This window comes from Solanum verrucosum, unplaced genomic scaffold, assembly GCF_900185275.1.
Source record: "Solanum verrucosum unplaced genomic scaffold, falcon-dt-bn FXZP01000183.1, whole genome shotgun sequence".
NCBI lineage: Eukaryota > Viridiplantae > Streptophyta > Magnoliopsida > Solanales > Solanaceae > Solanum > Solanum verrucosum.
The window spans coordinates 2,676,022-2,692,458 of NW_026020430.1; the positions used below are offsets into that span (position 1 = coordinate 2,676,022).

Sequence of the window (16,437 nt, forward strand, 5' to 3'; positions counted from 1 at the left end):
CATATTTCTAACTTTAAAGTTGTTTATCCTGTTTTTATAATAATAATAATATATGATGTTTTTCAATGTTAATAATTTCTTAATGAAAATTGAGAAAACAAGCTTTATAATATAAAACACGCCCTTTATCTATGTGATTGATAAAATTTATAGATTTTGCTATAATGTTTTGAAGTTCGGTCACTTTAAATCAGCAACATAAATCATTTTGAAGCAAGGGATTTTCATATGACACTCGTTGCTAATTTTTTATTCATGATTTTTTAAAAAATTTAAAGTTGGGCATGCCCTTTTTATTGAATGGACCACAATTATAAGTCAAAAATAAAATACATGATAATATATAAAAACTAAATCTAATTTACTTGAAATACAAGTTTGTTTTAATTTTAAATTGAATTTCACTAATAAAATTTATAATTTTGCAATTGACTTTAATACGATAGGTAGTTTGCGATTTTTCAAGTGAAGTTAATAATTTTGAAGTAATAAAAAAATAATTTCATGGCTTAATATAAGGCTCAATCACTACTCATTGCAAAACACTTTTTATAATTTATGATAAAATATCACTTTTTTAAAAAAAATTTAAAGTTATGAATTTTTTTGCGGAAACCACAAAAGTTTGAGAAAGTGAAATACAAGTCCAATAAACCAATCGGGTTTTATTGTTGAAAAGATTCAGGACAAAGGGGATTACACGATCAAAAAGAGAAGATGAAAATTCTTCAGATTTTAAGAAGAAAGCTCTCTTCTTCGCAGATTCAAAGCACAGCTACTCCTTCACTATCTTTGGCTTTCTTCTATCGTCAACTTCACTCCTCTTCCAATCCGTACTTAATTTATCTCTATCTCTTATTAGTACATGTGTTTTTGCTATAGTTTTTATGAGAATCTATAATCTCTTGATGCAGAGCTTCATTCGGCGTCGCGTTCGACATTGATGGCGTTTTGCTCCGCGGCAGCAACCCTATCGGCGGCTCTCCTCGAGCTCTCAAACGCTTCTATGATGATTCCGGTACGATGTCGTTTCGACTATCACATTTAGTTTATCTTTCTAATAGAACTAGATTCTTAAGGCCCATAATACGGGCCCAATATAATCAATTATTAATCATTATTTGACAAATATTAAAAGGTATTTCTATGGCATTCTGATCAACATTAATTAATATTGAATGATGTTTCTCATTCCTTAATTAAATATCTTAATTTTGAGTTTTGGATATGAAAAAAATTCTTAATAGAGAGCTCTATATCCGAATGGGCAACTCCAATATAAGAATCGAATACTGAATAAAAATATTAAATTAAATTAACCCAATAATATTTTAAAGTATAATTGATATTAGCGATGGGTAGATTCATTTTTTAAGTTGTAAAACTCTAAAGTATAATATTTAATTAATTTATTTATTTATTACTGTAAGACACAAATTTAGTAGGATTCAGAGTTAATTTGTCTGTTAGATTGGATTATATCTTATATAAAAATCATGAATCATTATGTATTATCATCTTGAAATCTATCCTATTCATTTCAATTAATTTGTCGAATTTTTCTTTATAATCTATTAAAAAGTAATGTCCCTTTTCTTTTCTTAGTTCCAACTCCACATAACATATTTAAGATCACAAGATTAAAAGATATTTACTATATTTCACATATTTTAAATTTAAAATCACAAGATTCAAAAAGCTTCCTTAATTTCTTAAACTTCATGCTAAGTCAATATAGAACAAACATATTGAAACAGAGATATTAATATTTTTTATTTATCACTCATACATAAAAATTAGAACTAAGAAGCATGTTTCACTATTACATGAAGTTCTATATATGCATAATTTGTCTTAATGAACATAATTTTTTTAGCATGATACAAATGTGTTTTTGGTTATCTTTTTTCATGCACAATAACTTATAGGAACAAGTATTTTTGTTATTTTTATCAGTTTAGTGAAAAAATTTCAAACAATCTGAAAACATAAATGCATTTTCTCTGTTTTAAAAAAATCTATTTAGAATTAAATGCTAAATTAGCATGATATTTTAATACATAGATCATTACATATCGTATTGATTTCCTCATCCAGATATTTTATCTTATTCCAAAATTTATTCATAATTTTTAAAACTACTATTAATCATTTGCTATTTTTGTCATCTCTTTCTAAATATTAATCTACTTAAATTTATTTTACTTCTCTAATTAATGTATTGATTTTTCATGTGTTCCGATTCTTAACTTCTTATTTCAAACAAAAGAATAGCAATATTAAGTAAATAAAGTAAACAATCTGATTAATCTTAAAATTTAAAATATTCTATTATCAAAATATTCTTATCATTAATGTACGTAAATTGAACACGAAAAATACTTATTATTTCTCATTAATATTTGATTCGCAAAATTTTAAAACTATTTATTTAAAAATTTAGTTAGTTTCTTAGTTTACTTTAATTTCATTTAATTTATCTATCCATTTTATTTATTAATTTTTATTTTTATGTAAATATTTTTATTTTTTAATACATTTTAAATCATGTTTGTTTCTTTTTATATTTATTTTAGTGCAAAAAGTAAAGGTGTTAATGAAATATAAATTGATTTAATAAATGGGTCCCACCATTTTTAGATAGTACGGCTACTTATTTTTTATTTTTTAATACATTTTAAATCATGTTTGTTTCTTTTTATATTTATTTTAGTGCAAAAAGTAAAGGTGTTAATGAAATATAAATTGATTTAATAAATGGGTCCCACCATTTTTAAATAGTACGGCTACTTATGATATTTTTTATGCTTTTCATGATAGAAAGTACACGTGGCCATCATAATAATAGCAACTTGGTTGGGTAATCTGGGAAATTCAATAATTTTGCAGCAGAAAGTACAATTGTTTTAAGCTGATAATTTTGGTAAAATGACAAAAGTGCCCCTGGTCGTCCTGGTCGTCTTCACTCTTCTATATAATAGAAAAATAGATAGAAATATAAAGTTGAACAAGTAGACAAACGTCATACGAGACATAATTCACGTAAGATGCCACATAGAATGTCGCATAGGACATGAATTATATCGCCGCGTAGGACGTTAAGTAGGACATATGTGTCTACTTGTTCATTTCTATACAAATTTTTGTGTCTACTATGTACATTCAAAATTGGAGAACACTGATGTCAAATGAAACCAAATTAAATGACATATTTATGTATTATGCATTTTAGAAAAATATATTTATATTTTTATATAAAATTTAACCAAACACGACTTTAATTATACATTTTTTTAATAAAATAAAACTATATTTTCATGACCGAACCAGATTAAGAAAGAAAATGATTAAAATGCCTCGAATTTAAATTTTGAATATGAAAAGAAATCTCATTAAAAGTAGTAAGTACATTCAAAAATAAATATGAACTCAAATTAATTATTATTATTTTTTTTAAAAAAAATGTGTGGTCTTGAATGCATAGACTTTTGAAGTGAGTCAAAAATGGGGTCCATGTTTTAACTTTGCATTAATTTCTTTTACTCCTCCCAATGTGTTGTACACGTGTGACAATGAAAATCAACAACTTAATGGTGGATAAAGTGGGAATTACATAACTTTTGGCTGATTTTTTTGGAATGTTCAATACTCTCAATGCAAAATGTACAATTAAATTAAGCTTGGAATTTTATTAAATTGACAAAAGTACCCTTGGTCGTCCTGGTCGTCTTCACTCTTCTATATAATAGAAATATTGTGATTATATAATGTTTGTCACAAGAGGTAATGAAAATGAAATTAAGAATTTTATTAGCTACAACTTAGCAATTGTAGGTGCCTAGTTATTATGAAAATGCCGAGATAACAATCTGCTTATATGTTTAAGGTAAAATGTGTACTGGATGTGGGAAAATAAAGAGGTATGATGGATAAATGTTCAATTTTTTTATTTTTTGTTTTGTTTAGCTCCTCTAAAAGAGACTTTAGTAATATTCATGATCTTATAAGGCGTCGAGGTTGATGCAAGAGAAAATGAGAATGATATTCCAGAATAAGCTCTAGCCACACATTCATTTTTCTTTTCCATTTATTACCCGCGAGCTTGATATATTTTCTTAATTGTTGATGTATTTGGCATGATAGAAAATGCTTGACGAAACTATTTTTCTTAGCAAAGTCATTTTTCAATGTTCGGTTATCAAGAATTGTAGAAAATTTCCATCAAAAGGGGGAAAGTGATATGCACTGGAGTGATTTTTCCTTACAAAATATCTGAAATCACATGCATTTAGACAATGTTATCGATCTTGTGATATGAAGTTGTCCTCTCCTCTGTGATGTTGTAGCATTACCATCTAAATACTACTGATTCATACTTTTATGGGCTTGGAGCTATATATAGGCACTTTTTGTTGGTAGCCCAGATCAGGTAGGTTAACTTCAGTAGCTTTTTGATTGTGCAGGTACTCTGAAGGTTCCCTATGTATTCTTGACCAATGGTGAGTGGTTGATGTAACCTGTTCTTGTTCAACATCCATTTGGTAGCATTGCAACTGGTTTTCATGCCTTCATTCTTTAGCTACTTAAAGTAACAGTGCCGTAAATGCAATAATTTAAGTTCTACCTATCAATTTCTGGAGTAGGATGAATCATGGCTTTAGAAGATATCTATCTCAATTAACTGGGGTATATAAACTTGTAGTGTCCTGTAACATTAATTGGGGTTTCACTGGCCTACTTTTTCCAAACTCTCATATGTAACAATAATTTGTGAATAATGAGAATCCTTGTTGAAATGAGAAAAGTTAGTATCGTAGAAGAGATTTTTTAGGTGGTTGAAGTTGTTGATACCAATATCCCTTAAACCATTGATGACTCATAGGATGTTAGTTCTCTCCCCAATGAATATGTTTTGGCAGTTCTATGAATACATAAAACCCAATGTCATCGGTTAGTATTTGGTTCCTAATTTCATAGGGAGATGAGTGCTGGATTTTCTACAGAAATATCTCTTGATTAGGACATTCCAAAGTCTATCAGCTTCCATGCTGGTTTCGCATTTGCATTCATTTTGTCTTTGGTTTCCACTTTTTATACCTAGCAAAATTGAGTGAAATTTAAAAACATGCACTTTTTTCATGTGTTTTATGCATCAGGTGAACATGAACTAGGTGTATCGATAAACTTATTAAAAAAAGAATTAGGTTTATTGATGGAGCTCTTTTATTGGATCTGACGATAGAGATTGAGTGAAAAATAATGCCAAATAGGTGGAGTGGCATCTTTCACTTAGTAGAATCACAGTAAATATTAATTCATCATAGACTAGTTCTCCTATCTGAATGATTCATTTTTCCTTCTATGACTCATTGAGGCAACGTTATTATAACCTACTGTTCTGGACTTTGAAGTAGTAGGCATGCATTTTGAGAGCCTATTACTTTATCAGACGTAAGGGGCTTAATGTGGTCTTTTATATTCAATAGGAGGTGGTGTTCCTGAATCTAAAAGAGCAAAGGAGTTGGGAAGTTTGTTGGATGTTAATATCCTACCTTTACAGGTATACAACTTTTGAGAGACATAGTGGTGAAGTTCTTTCTGATTATCCAAAATTTAGTATTGTCTTGATTATAATCTGCTCTTTCTCTTCAACAATTGGATCTTTCCATGAGTTGGTAGTCCTATGATGTGCTACTTGCTCCATGCTTAAAGTCTCTCGTGCATTTTGTTTGCTTGAATGGATCTGCAGGTTATACAGGGGCACTCACCGTTCAAACAGTTGATGAGAAGGTAATCTTTTGTTTGGTAGATTTCATTCCCCATTTTCCGCATTCAAATATAATAAAGAACAGTTAGTAGAAGAAAACAAAGATGGCTATTTCTTATGTGCAGGTTTTCTTATACAAAATATTATGCGAAAGGATGTGCTTTCTTCTGAACTGAAATTAATAGCAATAAACTTCGGAAGCACCTAAAAAGCATGTGGCTTGATTACCAGTATGCCAACTCCACATATTTGAAAGTAGGACATAGCTTAGTTGATAGAAGTACCAGCAGGTCTTTAATAAATTGATCACTTATGAATAATAAACATAACTACAGTTTAAAAAATGGCTGTTTTGTTTGAATAAAAGAAAGAAAAGAAAAAGCTTAGCAAATGGTTATCCATGCAGTTAGTCTTCTAGAGCTGACTTAGGAAGTGCACGTAAAATTTTCTCCTGTCCCGAGTTGGGTGTCCAGAAATGTTTTAGTATGGATATTCAATTTGAATGATGAAATAATGCCTTAACCAGAAAATACTTATCTCATTTATTAAGTGATTTTATGCATTAATTTTAGTGACTTGCAAAAGCTAAAAGTGCTGAAGTTCCTATTGTTTGTCTACTTGAGTGTTTGTTGGTGCATCGCGTATGAGAACTGAGAAGTGTTAGATACAGGCACAACAACCAAAGTTAAGAGCCTATAGTGTAAGCGTATATACTACAGATATAGATTTGCAGGATGACACAATAAGGTTACAAGGCTTTATCTGCTGGAACTAAAGCTGTTTACGTTAATAAGAAATCTCAAGTTTGAAAGATCAAAATTTGCTTTGGTTGTTTTTAATAAGTTAAATCCATGTTAACAGATTTGAGAATGAGCTTATTGTTGCTGTTGGAAAAGGAGAACCCGCCGAAGTGATGTCTGAATATGGTTTTAAGTAAGCTCCCTGGCTTTGCACTTTATAGATGTAGGTTGAGAGTGCAAACCTCAAATGCTTAACAATTTCAACGTGATATACTACTATGCTTTAAATTTCAGAAATGTTCTCTCCATAGATGAGTATGCATCTTGTTTTGACAACATTGACCCATTGGCACAATACAAAAAATGGACAGACAAGCTGGATGGTAATCAGAGTAGCAAGTCTAAGCATACAGCTTTGAGCAATGATCCATGCTCGCAGAGAGTGGCGGCGGTCTTTGTTGTTAGTGATTCTGTTGATTGGAGCAGGGACATCCAGGTATTCTTCTTTATAATTAGTGATTTGCAGAAACAACTTCTCAATCAGATTTATCCTTCAATATTTGGCCAATAATTTTTTTTTTTTGAAACTTAATATTTGGCCAATAATTTTGTTTCTTATATTTTTTATTTCCTAATCTATGTTTCCCTTTGATTTGTGAAGTCTTACTGTGGAGTCCCTGTCAGATTCATCCAACTCCCAGAAATTTTGTCTGTTCCTTTATTTCTTATTTTTTTGTGCATTTGCATGCATCTCCATGTCTTACTACATGAAATTAATGTGCTCAAATTTGCTTTCACTCCACCTATTGTGGTTTTTCAATTTTAGGTTCTCTGTGACATTCTAAGGACCGGAGGGCTGCCAGGAAAAGAGATTGCACACCAGCCACCACTCTTTTTTGCAAATGATGACCTTGCCTATCAGGTTTTCCAATGCTAAATAGATCTGATTGTCCTTGCTTTCCTCAACATATTCATAGAGAATGTAACCTTTGCTATCTAACTTTCACTCTAGGCCTTGTTTCCATCTGAACGACTTGGCATGGGTGCTTTCAGAATTGCAGTAGAATCCGTCTTCAATGCGTGAGGCTCATTTCCAAATATCTTGAGACTTGATATAATATCTGATAATTGAGAAAGTAGCTTGCATATAGTGTCGTTATCATGGTCTGATTATAGATCAGCATAAATATTAATATTACATTTCACGTAAGATGGGTATAGAGATGATGTAAATGAAACTGCACCTTGCAGTAATGCACTTCTGAGAGTAGTTTTTGTTGCAGTATCCATCCTGCTGCTCTGAAGTATACGTCATATGGGAAACCAAATCCTTCTGTATTTAAAAATGCGGAGACAGTTCTGATGCATGTTCTACAATCATGTCCCACTAACCATCAAGTTGATGGTAGAAAGCAGTTTTTCAAAACCTTATATATGATTGGTGATAATCCCTCTGTTGATATCAAAGGAGCTCGACAGGTCTGTTCTCTGATTTATTTAAGCTGCTACTCAGCTATTTCATGAACTGCATATAATTCTGAATCTTACCTTTAAGGCTGGAAGTCCTTGGTTCTCTATTTTGACAAGAACTGGTGTCTTCAAGGGGAAAGAAAATCATGACGATTTTCCAGCAGATCTGGTGAGTAAATGACATATTTGACCTATGACTGCATCTACTTTTTTCTTTATACAATAGTGCATAACTGCTTTCTCTTTAATTCCCTCTGCAATCACCCACTCGATCTGGAAAATTAATTTGTAAAGCTAATAAGTGGATGGATGATATTCACTCACATATTTCTAGTATGGTCCATTTCTGGACCGCCATTAAGCAAGTATAACAATGTTCACTAAGGACACATTGCCCAAACATGATCTTCATTTGGTGCAGGTTGTTGACACTGTGGAAGAAGCAGTAGACTACATTTTGAGCAAGGAGTGTATCTCATGATGCACATCTGGTAAAACTCTCACCATGTTTCTACCTTAGATCTGTTAATCGGACTAATTTCCATGAGGAAGATGGTGGTCGTCCTAGCTTTACAGATAAACATTTATATTCCTCTTTTTGGCGAGTGATTTTTTTTTCTTTTCAAATTTATTCTTGTTGCAATAAAGCTTTGGTGAGAGCTCTGCACCTGTTGAAGAAACAGGTGCCGCAAACCTAATTCTTAGATCTGAGATTTAAGTACATAAACATTTTAGCATGTCACTCCCAGATTCCAGTTGATTTATACTCTAGATCATTTCTTGTTGTAAACGATCTTGATATCTGTTTTTGTCAGAATGTCATTGTTAATACTCTATGATTAAAGCTTCAAAATGTTTTTGTTAGTGGTGCTTAAAAATACAAATAAAATGGACCAAAGATAGTATTAATACTAACAATAAGTATACAACGCCAGCAAATTGCCACAGCTGGTTAGAATTAGAATACATTCACTATGTTATTTTAAAAGGGTCTCAAGTGGTTTGTATCAGTAAACGATTTTTTTAATTCCTATCAAGTGATAACTATGTTATTTTATTTTTAATTAGTTGGAGGTTCCAACTCCTTTATTTTAGAAATAGTCTTGATTTTTTCTTTTAAAATAAGAAAAAGATTATGGGGTGACAAATCTTCTAAATTTATATATAATCTTGGTCGGAGAAAAGTCGGAAAAATCTAGAAGGAGATAATAATATAACATTAATTCACTAATAAATCATAAGACATCTGGAGTGTTGCAAATATCTTTCAAATCTATAAATACGTGACACGACAACTTAATAAATAAACAAAATGCATGGCGCAGCATATGAATAGCTATTTTTTCATTTAAAAGTTTGATTATAGTTGTGAGTCATTTTCATAAAAAAAAAAGACATTCCATTTAGTTGCAACATTTTCTCAACATAAATTGTTTGACTAGTGCTCAGTAGCTAGCTTTGCTAACAATTTTAAAAGAAAAACAATCACCCTCGTTTCAGTCTTAATCATCACAACGGTAAAATGTTGATTACTAGGAATTTGTAAACTAGACGCAACTATACGTGCACTCTTATTTGTCACTTCATTTGTAGTTAATCAGCATTAACAATTTGTAAATTAAATAAAAGATATAAACCATATTTAGACAAGTTCGACGACTGAGAAGGTATTGACAAAGAAAATTGATCTCTGATCTCCCTCGTGAGATACTACCTGCTGCACCAGCTCAACTGCCTTTACAATTCTCACTCAATAATATTACTCCATATCAGTTAGTTCAATGTATGTTATTTAGGTGATTCACAATCGTCTTCTTTTGAGTTTAAATTAGGACAAATTACTTAACTACACTCTTTTACTTACCTTAATATCCATTTATCCCTACTTATTTCAAAATTTTCAAAAATCCCTTATTTACCTATGTATCCCGTGCACAACGCTATGTATCCCGCTATGTGGAATGTATCAAACGCTATGTATCCCATGCACAACGCTATGTATCCCGCTAAGTGGAATGTATCAAACCTAATGTATCCCATGCACAACGCTATGTATCCCGCTATGTGGAATGTATCAAATCTAATGTATCCCGTGCACAACATTATGTATCCCGCAAACATCATTTTTAAGGGATTTTTGGTAAATAAAAAACTAGAAGGGATAGGATGTTATTTAGTACTTGTAATATGTGGTTCCTATAATTTATACTTTAAATTAAGGGCATAGTTTGATGCGACTTATGAATTGCGAAATCACAAACCAAGTTTACAACATTTGTCTCTTTACATTTTTATCCACTTTTTAATATTATATATAAGAATGAAAAGGTTCGAATGTATTGTATGTTGTAGGTTATATATTCATTCATTTTGTGTTTTTTCTTGTCATGAAAAATTAAAATAGTCAATATATAGTTGGATTTGGTGGATCAACAGAACAAGACTATACCAATAACCAGAGACGTAGCTGATTGAATATCATTTTTATCTTTTTATTTCTTTCTCAGAAATCAATATTTTTATTTTACAGCTGGGCCGCGGCTGTTTTTTTTTTTTTAATTTATAAAATAAATAAATAATTAATTATCAATATAGTAATGTACTAGTCCTTTTCTTGACAAAATAGAAAATGAAGTAGTACAGTTGGTAGAGAGCATTTTGTTAAAAAATAATTATGAGGGCAAAACAAATTACTAGAAAAGAACAAATGGGCATACGTTCATTTGAGTAGGAGTATTGAACATAACCAAAATACCAAATCGAATCATAAAATAAAATCAAATAAAACAAATTGTGTGGTTTGATTAGGTAGTGAACTTTATTTTTTTTTAAATCATATACTCCATAAACAAATCGAACCAAATTCAATCATATATATAATATTTATCTTATATAAATTTTGTAATTACTTTATACAATTTTTAAATTCTTGCTCCGCTCTTTTTTAACGTGATTTGTTTAATATATAAACACTTACATTTTGGTAATGATCAAGTTTTATTTGTTTGTTTTTCTACTACACGAAGAGTAATTTTAATTCTGGCATATTGGTTTTTTAAAATTATTTTTTCTGCTGGTGGACTTATGTTATTTATTCTATGCTGATTTTTCCCTCTCTTTGTTGTGTTCTCTTTCAATTTTGTTCCTTTCCCTAATATTCAACCAAGGTTACTGAAAATGACATATTTTGGTCAAAACCTACCTACAATAATAAACAATTTGAGTAACTTGACAGATTTCCACTCGTTTATTAGCTCTCAAAAGAAAGCCGCGTTGGAGAAGATGAGCCTTTTGAAGTTATTTTCGGTGTGATTTGTAGATTATGTGTTCGAGTCATGGAGGAAATCGCATTTCATAGGTTGTCTATATCATATTTATTGTAGTGCGATTCTTTTCAGACCTTGTTAACTGAGATGTTTTGTACGTCAAACTATTTTTTTACTCTTTTTGTTGTAGGGCAAATACATAATTTTTATTTTATTTGACAAGTTTTTTAGTAATTAATTTAAAAAGAAAAAATATATATATGTTGATTTTAAAATAAGTTAATTTAATCTTTATATTTTAAATTTGACAATATATTTTTTAATAGTTCGATTGTTTTTTCTTAAATTTTGATGAGATTACACCCGTGGATGAATTCAATGTTTAAGATAAAAGATTCTTAGCATTAAACTCATTATGTACTTAAAGTTATATATTTATATTTAATAATATATTATAAATTTAATAAATTTATGTTTTATATCAAAATATTGAATTCATATGAATCTGTTACGGATACATTGGATCTACCCCGATGAGACAGCAATTGTTGATGAGTCAGCTATGACGACGAGATATATTGATGTGACTTTCTAATATGATTTGACCAAAAAAATCTAGGTATTATTACGTGGCATTTAATTTGAGGATCAGCTGTACCAGAAAAAACTATGTTACACATTTGCACCACAAATACAAAAACCCCAGAAAAAGAGTAGCTTCTTTTTTAATTTAACAAATAAACGTATAAAAAAGGTTAAAGCTATGTGTTCTCTTTCTTCATTTTTCTCTTCTTTCTCTCTTTTAAATTAAGGCAGAAAAAAAACTGAGAGTTTTGTAACTCTTAAATCATTTATTATTATTATTTGAGAAAAAAAGAAGAAGAGAAAAATAGTTAGTAAGAAAGTGAGAGTAGATATATTTTTGAAGAAATTAAAATCATGGGGTGTTTTCCTTGTTCTGGAGATGGAGATACATCGGTGAAGAAACCAGAGAAAAAGATATTTCAAACAAGTAGTAATCATAAATACAAAAGGGTTGAACAGCCACAGCCTAAACAAGGTATTTATATTTACAAATGATTTGGTGAAATTTTTATGGTTTTTTTTTTTGGATTTGGAAAGATTGTTCCTTTTTTGTGCATTTGGAAAATTTCAATGTGGGGTTGTTGGAATTTGATCATATTTTGAATTTTCCAAAACCAAATTTTGTTTTTGTGTCCTGTTTTATGGATCTTGAATTATTATTGTTGCATGCATCTACGATTTTTTAAATCTTTTTCGATATAGTTAATGATTTGATGAAAGATTTTATGGTTATTTTCCATGAATGTGATTGGTATATTAAGGCAACTTTCCATAAGAAAAAATGACTTCCATCGTACCAAGCATATATTATTTCCATTTTTTAAAAATTCCTGGGAGCTTTTTGTTTTTTTGATGACACAAACCTACAAACTTAATATTGGTGGGGGAGGATGTGTACCAAGCAAACATCGTCTTGTCTACCTTATTGCTTTGATTTTCGTTTCAGGTTCTTTTATTTTGCTAATTTTTTTTATGACATCCCGGTAGGAGAAGGGGAAATAGGAAAGGGGATTACAAGGTGGAGAATTGAACCCTCATTAACAAGGTGAAAGTTTACTTAGCCAACTAATTGAGCTATTAAGACCCCTCGTTTTATGTTCGCAAATAATGTCTTCCATATATTTATGTGGCTCTATGCCTATTTCTTTCTTTCATGTTTACAGGATTCTGAAACTTTTGATGTTTTTTTTTTGAGATGTTCATGGAAGGAATTAGTTAAAAAAAAAAAAAAAAATTGTTTTTTTCCTGATAAGGAGGAGGTTGAACATTCTGATTTCTGATTCAGGGTGTTGTCTAGTGTAGCAGATTGACAACAATTTGAGAACAACATTTCTTGGTTCTTTGGACTTTTCTCTGTATATGTTTGATTTTTTTCAAAAAGTTTGGTCCTTTCTCTGTATGAATCTTTTTTTGCTTCTTTGTGTACTACAAAATTTGCGGATCTTGCTGGGATAAGTATTTTGGCCGTTTACTATCCATGTGCTCTTTCATTCTTTTTCTCCCTCCTTCAAATGAGGCCTCCTTTATTTAAACTCCCATCTTTTTGGTGTCTCTTGTTTAATCTTGTTCAGTAGTTACACCGGTGGCTAGTCAATTTAAAGTTGTGAAGAATGAAGAGGGTAAAATTGCAAATCGATCTATGTCTAAGAAAGATGGGGGTTATAGTAACATCCCTCCCACAGATGGGAAAACAGGTGGTGCTAAGGCACAGAGGTTTAAATTCGATCAATTAATAGCTGCAACAGAAGATTTCAAGGAAGATTACTTCTTGGGAGAAGGAGGTTTTGGCAAAGTATATAAAGGTCATTTGGTGGATACTGGTGAGGTCAGCTCGACGCCATTCTTGTCGTGATACTTATCATTCTCCCTTACCTTAAAATCTTTAATACACAACAGGATTGTTTGAATATCTCTCCTCCTTTTATGAACTTATATCCCCTCCAATCTTTGCAAAGTCATTTGAAGTAAGTGAGTGGTTTAGCATTAGGTATAGTTGGTGGCCTGAATCTGTTTATCTTTTATTTTCTTTTCCAATGCAGATTGTAGCCATCAAACAACTTGATCCAAATGGATGCCAAGGAGTTAGGGAATTTGTTGTTGAGGTACAGACACTAAGTAAGGCTGACCATGCTAATCTTGTTAAACTAATTGGTTGTTGTGCTGAGGGAGATCAGAGGCTATTAGTCTATGAGTATATGTCTCTTGGTTCATTGGAAGACCATTTGTTTGGTATGCTATCATTGCCTACTTTTCATGTTACTTTATTCCAATCTTAGCTTCCTCCATCCTGAGAAACATGCTTATTTCTTTCGACTCTTTGTGATGAGTCCATTTGCTTTGCTTCTTTCAATGTGTGCAGACCCCTGGCCAAATCAAAAACCTCTTGATTGGAACATTAGAATGAAGATAGCTGCAGGTGCCGCAAGGGGCCTGGAATATTTACATGACAAGATGAATCCTCCAATTATTTACCGTGATCTGAAATGCTCCAATATTCTACTTGGTGAGGAGTTCCACCCTAAGTTATCTGATTTTGGCTTGGCTAAAGTAGGTCCTAGTGGAGACAAGACCCATGTTTCCACCAGAGTGATGGGCACATATGGATACTGTGCACCAGATTATGCTATGACTGGCCAACTGACATTCAAGTCAGATATCTACAGCTTTGGGGTTGTTCTTCTGGAGATAATCACAGGCAGGAGAGCGATTGACTATACAAAATCTGCTGCGGAGCAAAACCTGGTTTCTTGGGTATGTTCCTTTGATCTCTTATTGTTGCCATGTTATATATTTTTGTCGTTATGCTGTGGTAAGACCTGATTTATCCTTACCTCCTAGCTACTGAAGTTAACCATCATTCTCGTTTCTGCACCTAAATGGATCCAAGAAATGGATGTCCCTAAACTACTTCCAGTATTGTTTTTTGAACAAGTCTTTAGTCATTGTTTATCAGATTGGAGGATGTCTTTGGTTTTAAATATATAGTTTTCTGTCTGTTCTTTTCCTCACAAACAAAAGCCTGGTATTTAAGTGGAGAAGGGTTAAGGGGTGGCCCTTCATCCACCAAGTTTCGAACTGTGCCCACGGCCCTTGGAGATTTCTCCATCATCAAAAGGAAAATTGCAGTTTTCTGCTTAGAAGAGTCGATTTGCATTTACCTGAATCATCCTTCCTTTTGGTACAAATATTATGGTGTCATGTACTGGTTGGTAGTGTCTTTAATTTTGATGTCGTTCTGTCTGCACTGTCCTTGAATGCAGAGGCATATTCAGAATTTATAGATAATGGGTGCACTATTATGAAAAGGTGGATCTAAGACATAAATTTGATCGGTTAGATTCTTTTTACTAAAAACCATTAAAATTTTAAAATTATAGGTCCAAAATTAACTTTTATTTATCCAAACTAGTTACAAAATCTTAGAAAGAAAACTAAAACAAGATAGATAAAATATTCAAATTTCTAACCTCACCTAGAGAGGTGCACCCAATCATCATCGTACTACATTATATGATACTTTGAGTCTGGGTTCACGCAATAATATTTAAATATTTTTTAAAAATATAACACTACTATATATGATTTCGGGAGGTGACCATGGGTTCACGTGAACCCGGTGACCCCCTCCTGTATACGCCCCTGCTTGAATGGCATCTTACCCTATGCATATAGTCTCAGTGATGTGCAGGTGCCTTCTAGTTCAGAGTTCTGATGAGTGATTAGAGAAATACAGTTTAACACAGACTTGTTAAGGATAAACATAATGTTGTTCTATCTGATATGCATTTTGCTTTTGCAGGCAAGACCATTATTCAAAGACAGGAAAAAATTCTACAAAATGGCAGATCCAGCACTTGATGGTCACTATCCAATAAGGAGCTTATACCAAGCTCTTGCAATTGCTGCAATGTGTGTCCAGGAGCAACCTAATATGCGTCCTCCAATTGTTGATATCGTCACTGCTTTGAGCTACCTTGCCTCCTTAAAGTATGACCCTGAAATCGAGCCTCCTATCCGGAAGTCATACAAAAGTCAATCTCCTCAGAAATCTATAAACAATGAAGAAACCTGGTAATGTGGTGATGGAAATGATACAACAAAGCTTGAGGACTAAAATAAGAACTGAAACACACACAAATAGAAGTGGTTGTCAACTTTTTTGTGTCATACGTAAACTAAAGATGCAGCTTTAACATCATAGATTGGACATAATAAAAAAAATGCCTCCTTTGCATATCTGGTGCAAATGCAAGCTCCAGTGCATAGCATATATAATATGTAAAAGTTCTATGCTTCTATGATATACTGAGAAAAAGTAATCAGCTTAGAAGTGTTAGCAAGAACTAATTAAAGCCAATATACATATATTTTCTACTAGCTATTCCAGTGTAGTACAAAATGCTTGGCGATATGCAAAAGAGAAGGAAGATATGGATCTCACATAAATGTATGGAAAAAATTTAATGTAACATTTTCATAACAGATGATGAGATAGGAAACATCAGGTGCTATGGTTCACGTGTCTGGGCTCTGGCGTTGTAATCGAGGCTGATTGGAGGAAGGTCGGTGTGAGACTTGAGACTGCTTGTTGACTCTTTAAGCAGATGTC

At 31.8% G+C, this 16,437-nt stretch overlaps 2 protein-coding genes across 2 annotated transcripts; both read left to right on the top strand.

Annotated features, from left to right (window-relative positions):
- The first annotated feature begins 640 nt into the window (after positions 1-640).
- Positions 641-8,814, top strand: LOC125807342 (uncharacterized protein YKR070W). The gene is made up of 12 exons (XM_049487041.1): positions 641-833; positions 915-1,018; positions 4,464-4,499; positions 5,487-5,560; positions 5,750-5,790; positions 6,629-6,700; positions 6,802-7,003; positions 7,334-7,429; positions 7,520-7,587; positions 7,791-7,986; positions 8,063-8,146; positions 8,399-8,814. The coding sequence occupies exons 1-12, from the start codon at positions 718-720 to the stop codon at positions 8,456-8,458; spliced, it is 1,149 nt and encodes a 382-aa protein (XP_049342998.1). The 5' UTR covers positions 641-717; the 3' UTR covers positions 8,459-8,814.
- A 3,215-nt stretch (positions 8,815-12,029) lies between these two features.
- Positions 12,030-16,205, top strand: LOC125807341 (probable serine/threonine-protein kinase PBL7). Its single transcript, XM_049487040.1, has 5 exons — positions 12,030-12,303; positions 13,400-13,653; positions 13,868-14,057; positions 14,188-14,579; positions 15,628-16,205. The coding sequence occupies exons 1-5, from the start codon at positions 12,183-12,185 to the stop codon at positions 15,901-15,903; spliced, it is 1,233 nt and encodes a 410-aa protein (XP_049342997.1). The 5' UTR covers positions 12,030-12,182; the 3' UTR covers positions 15,904-16,205.
- The last annotated feature ends 232 nt before the right edge of the window (positions 16,206-16,437 follow it).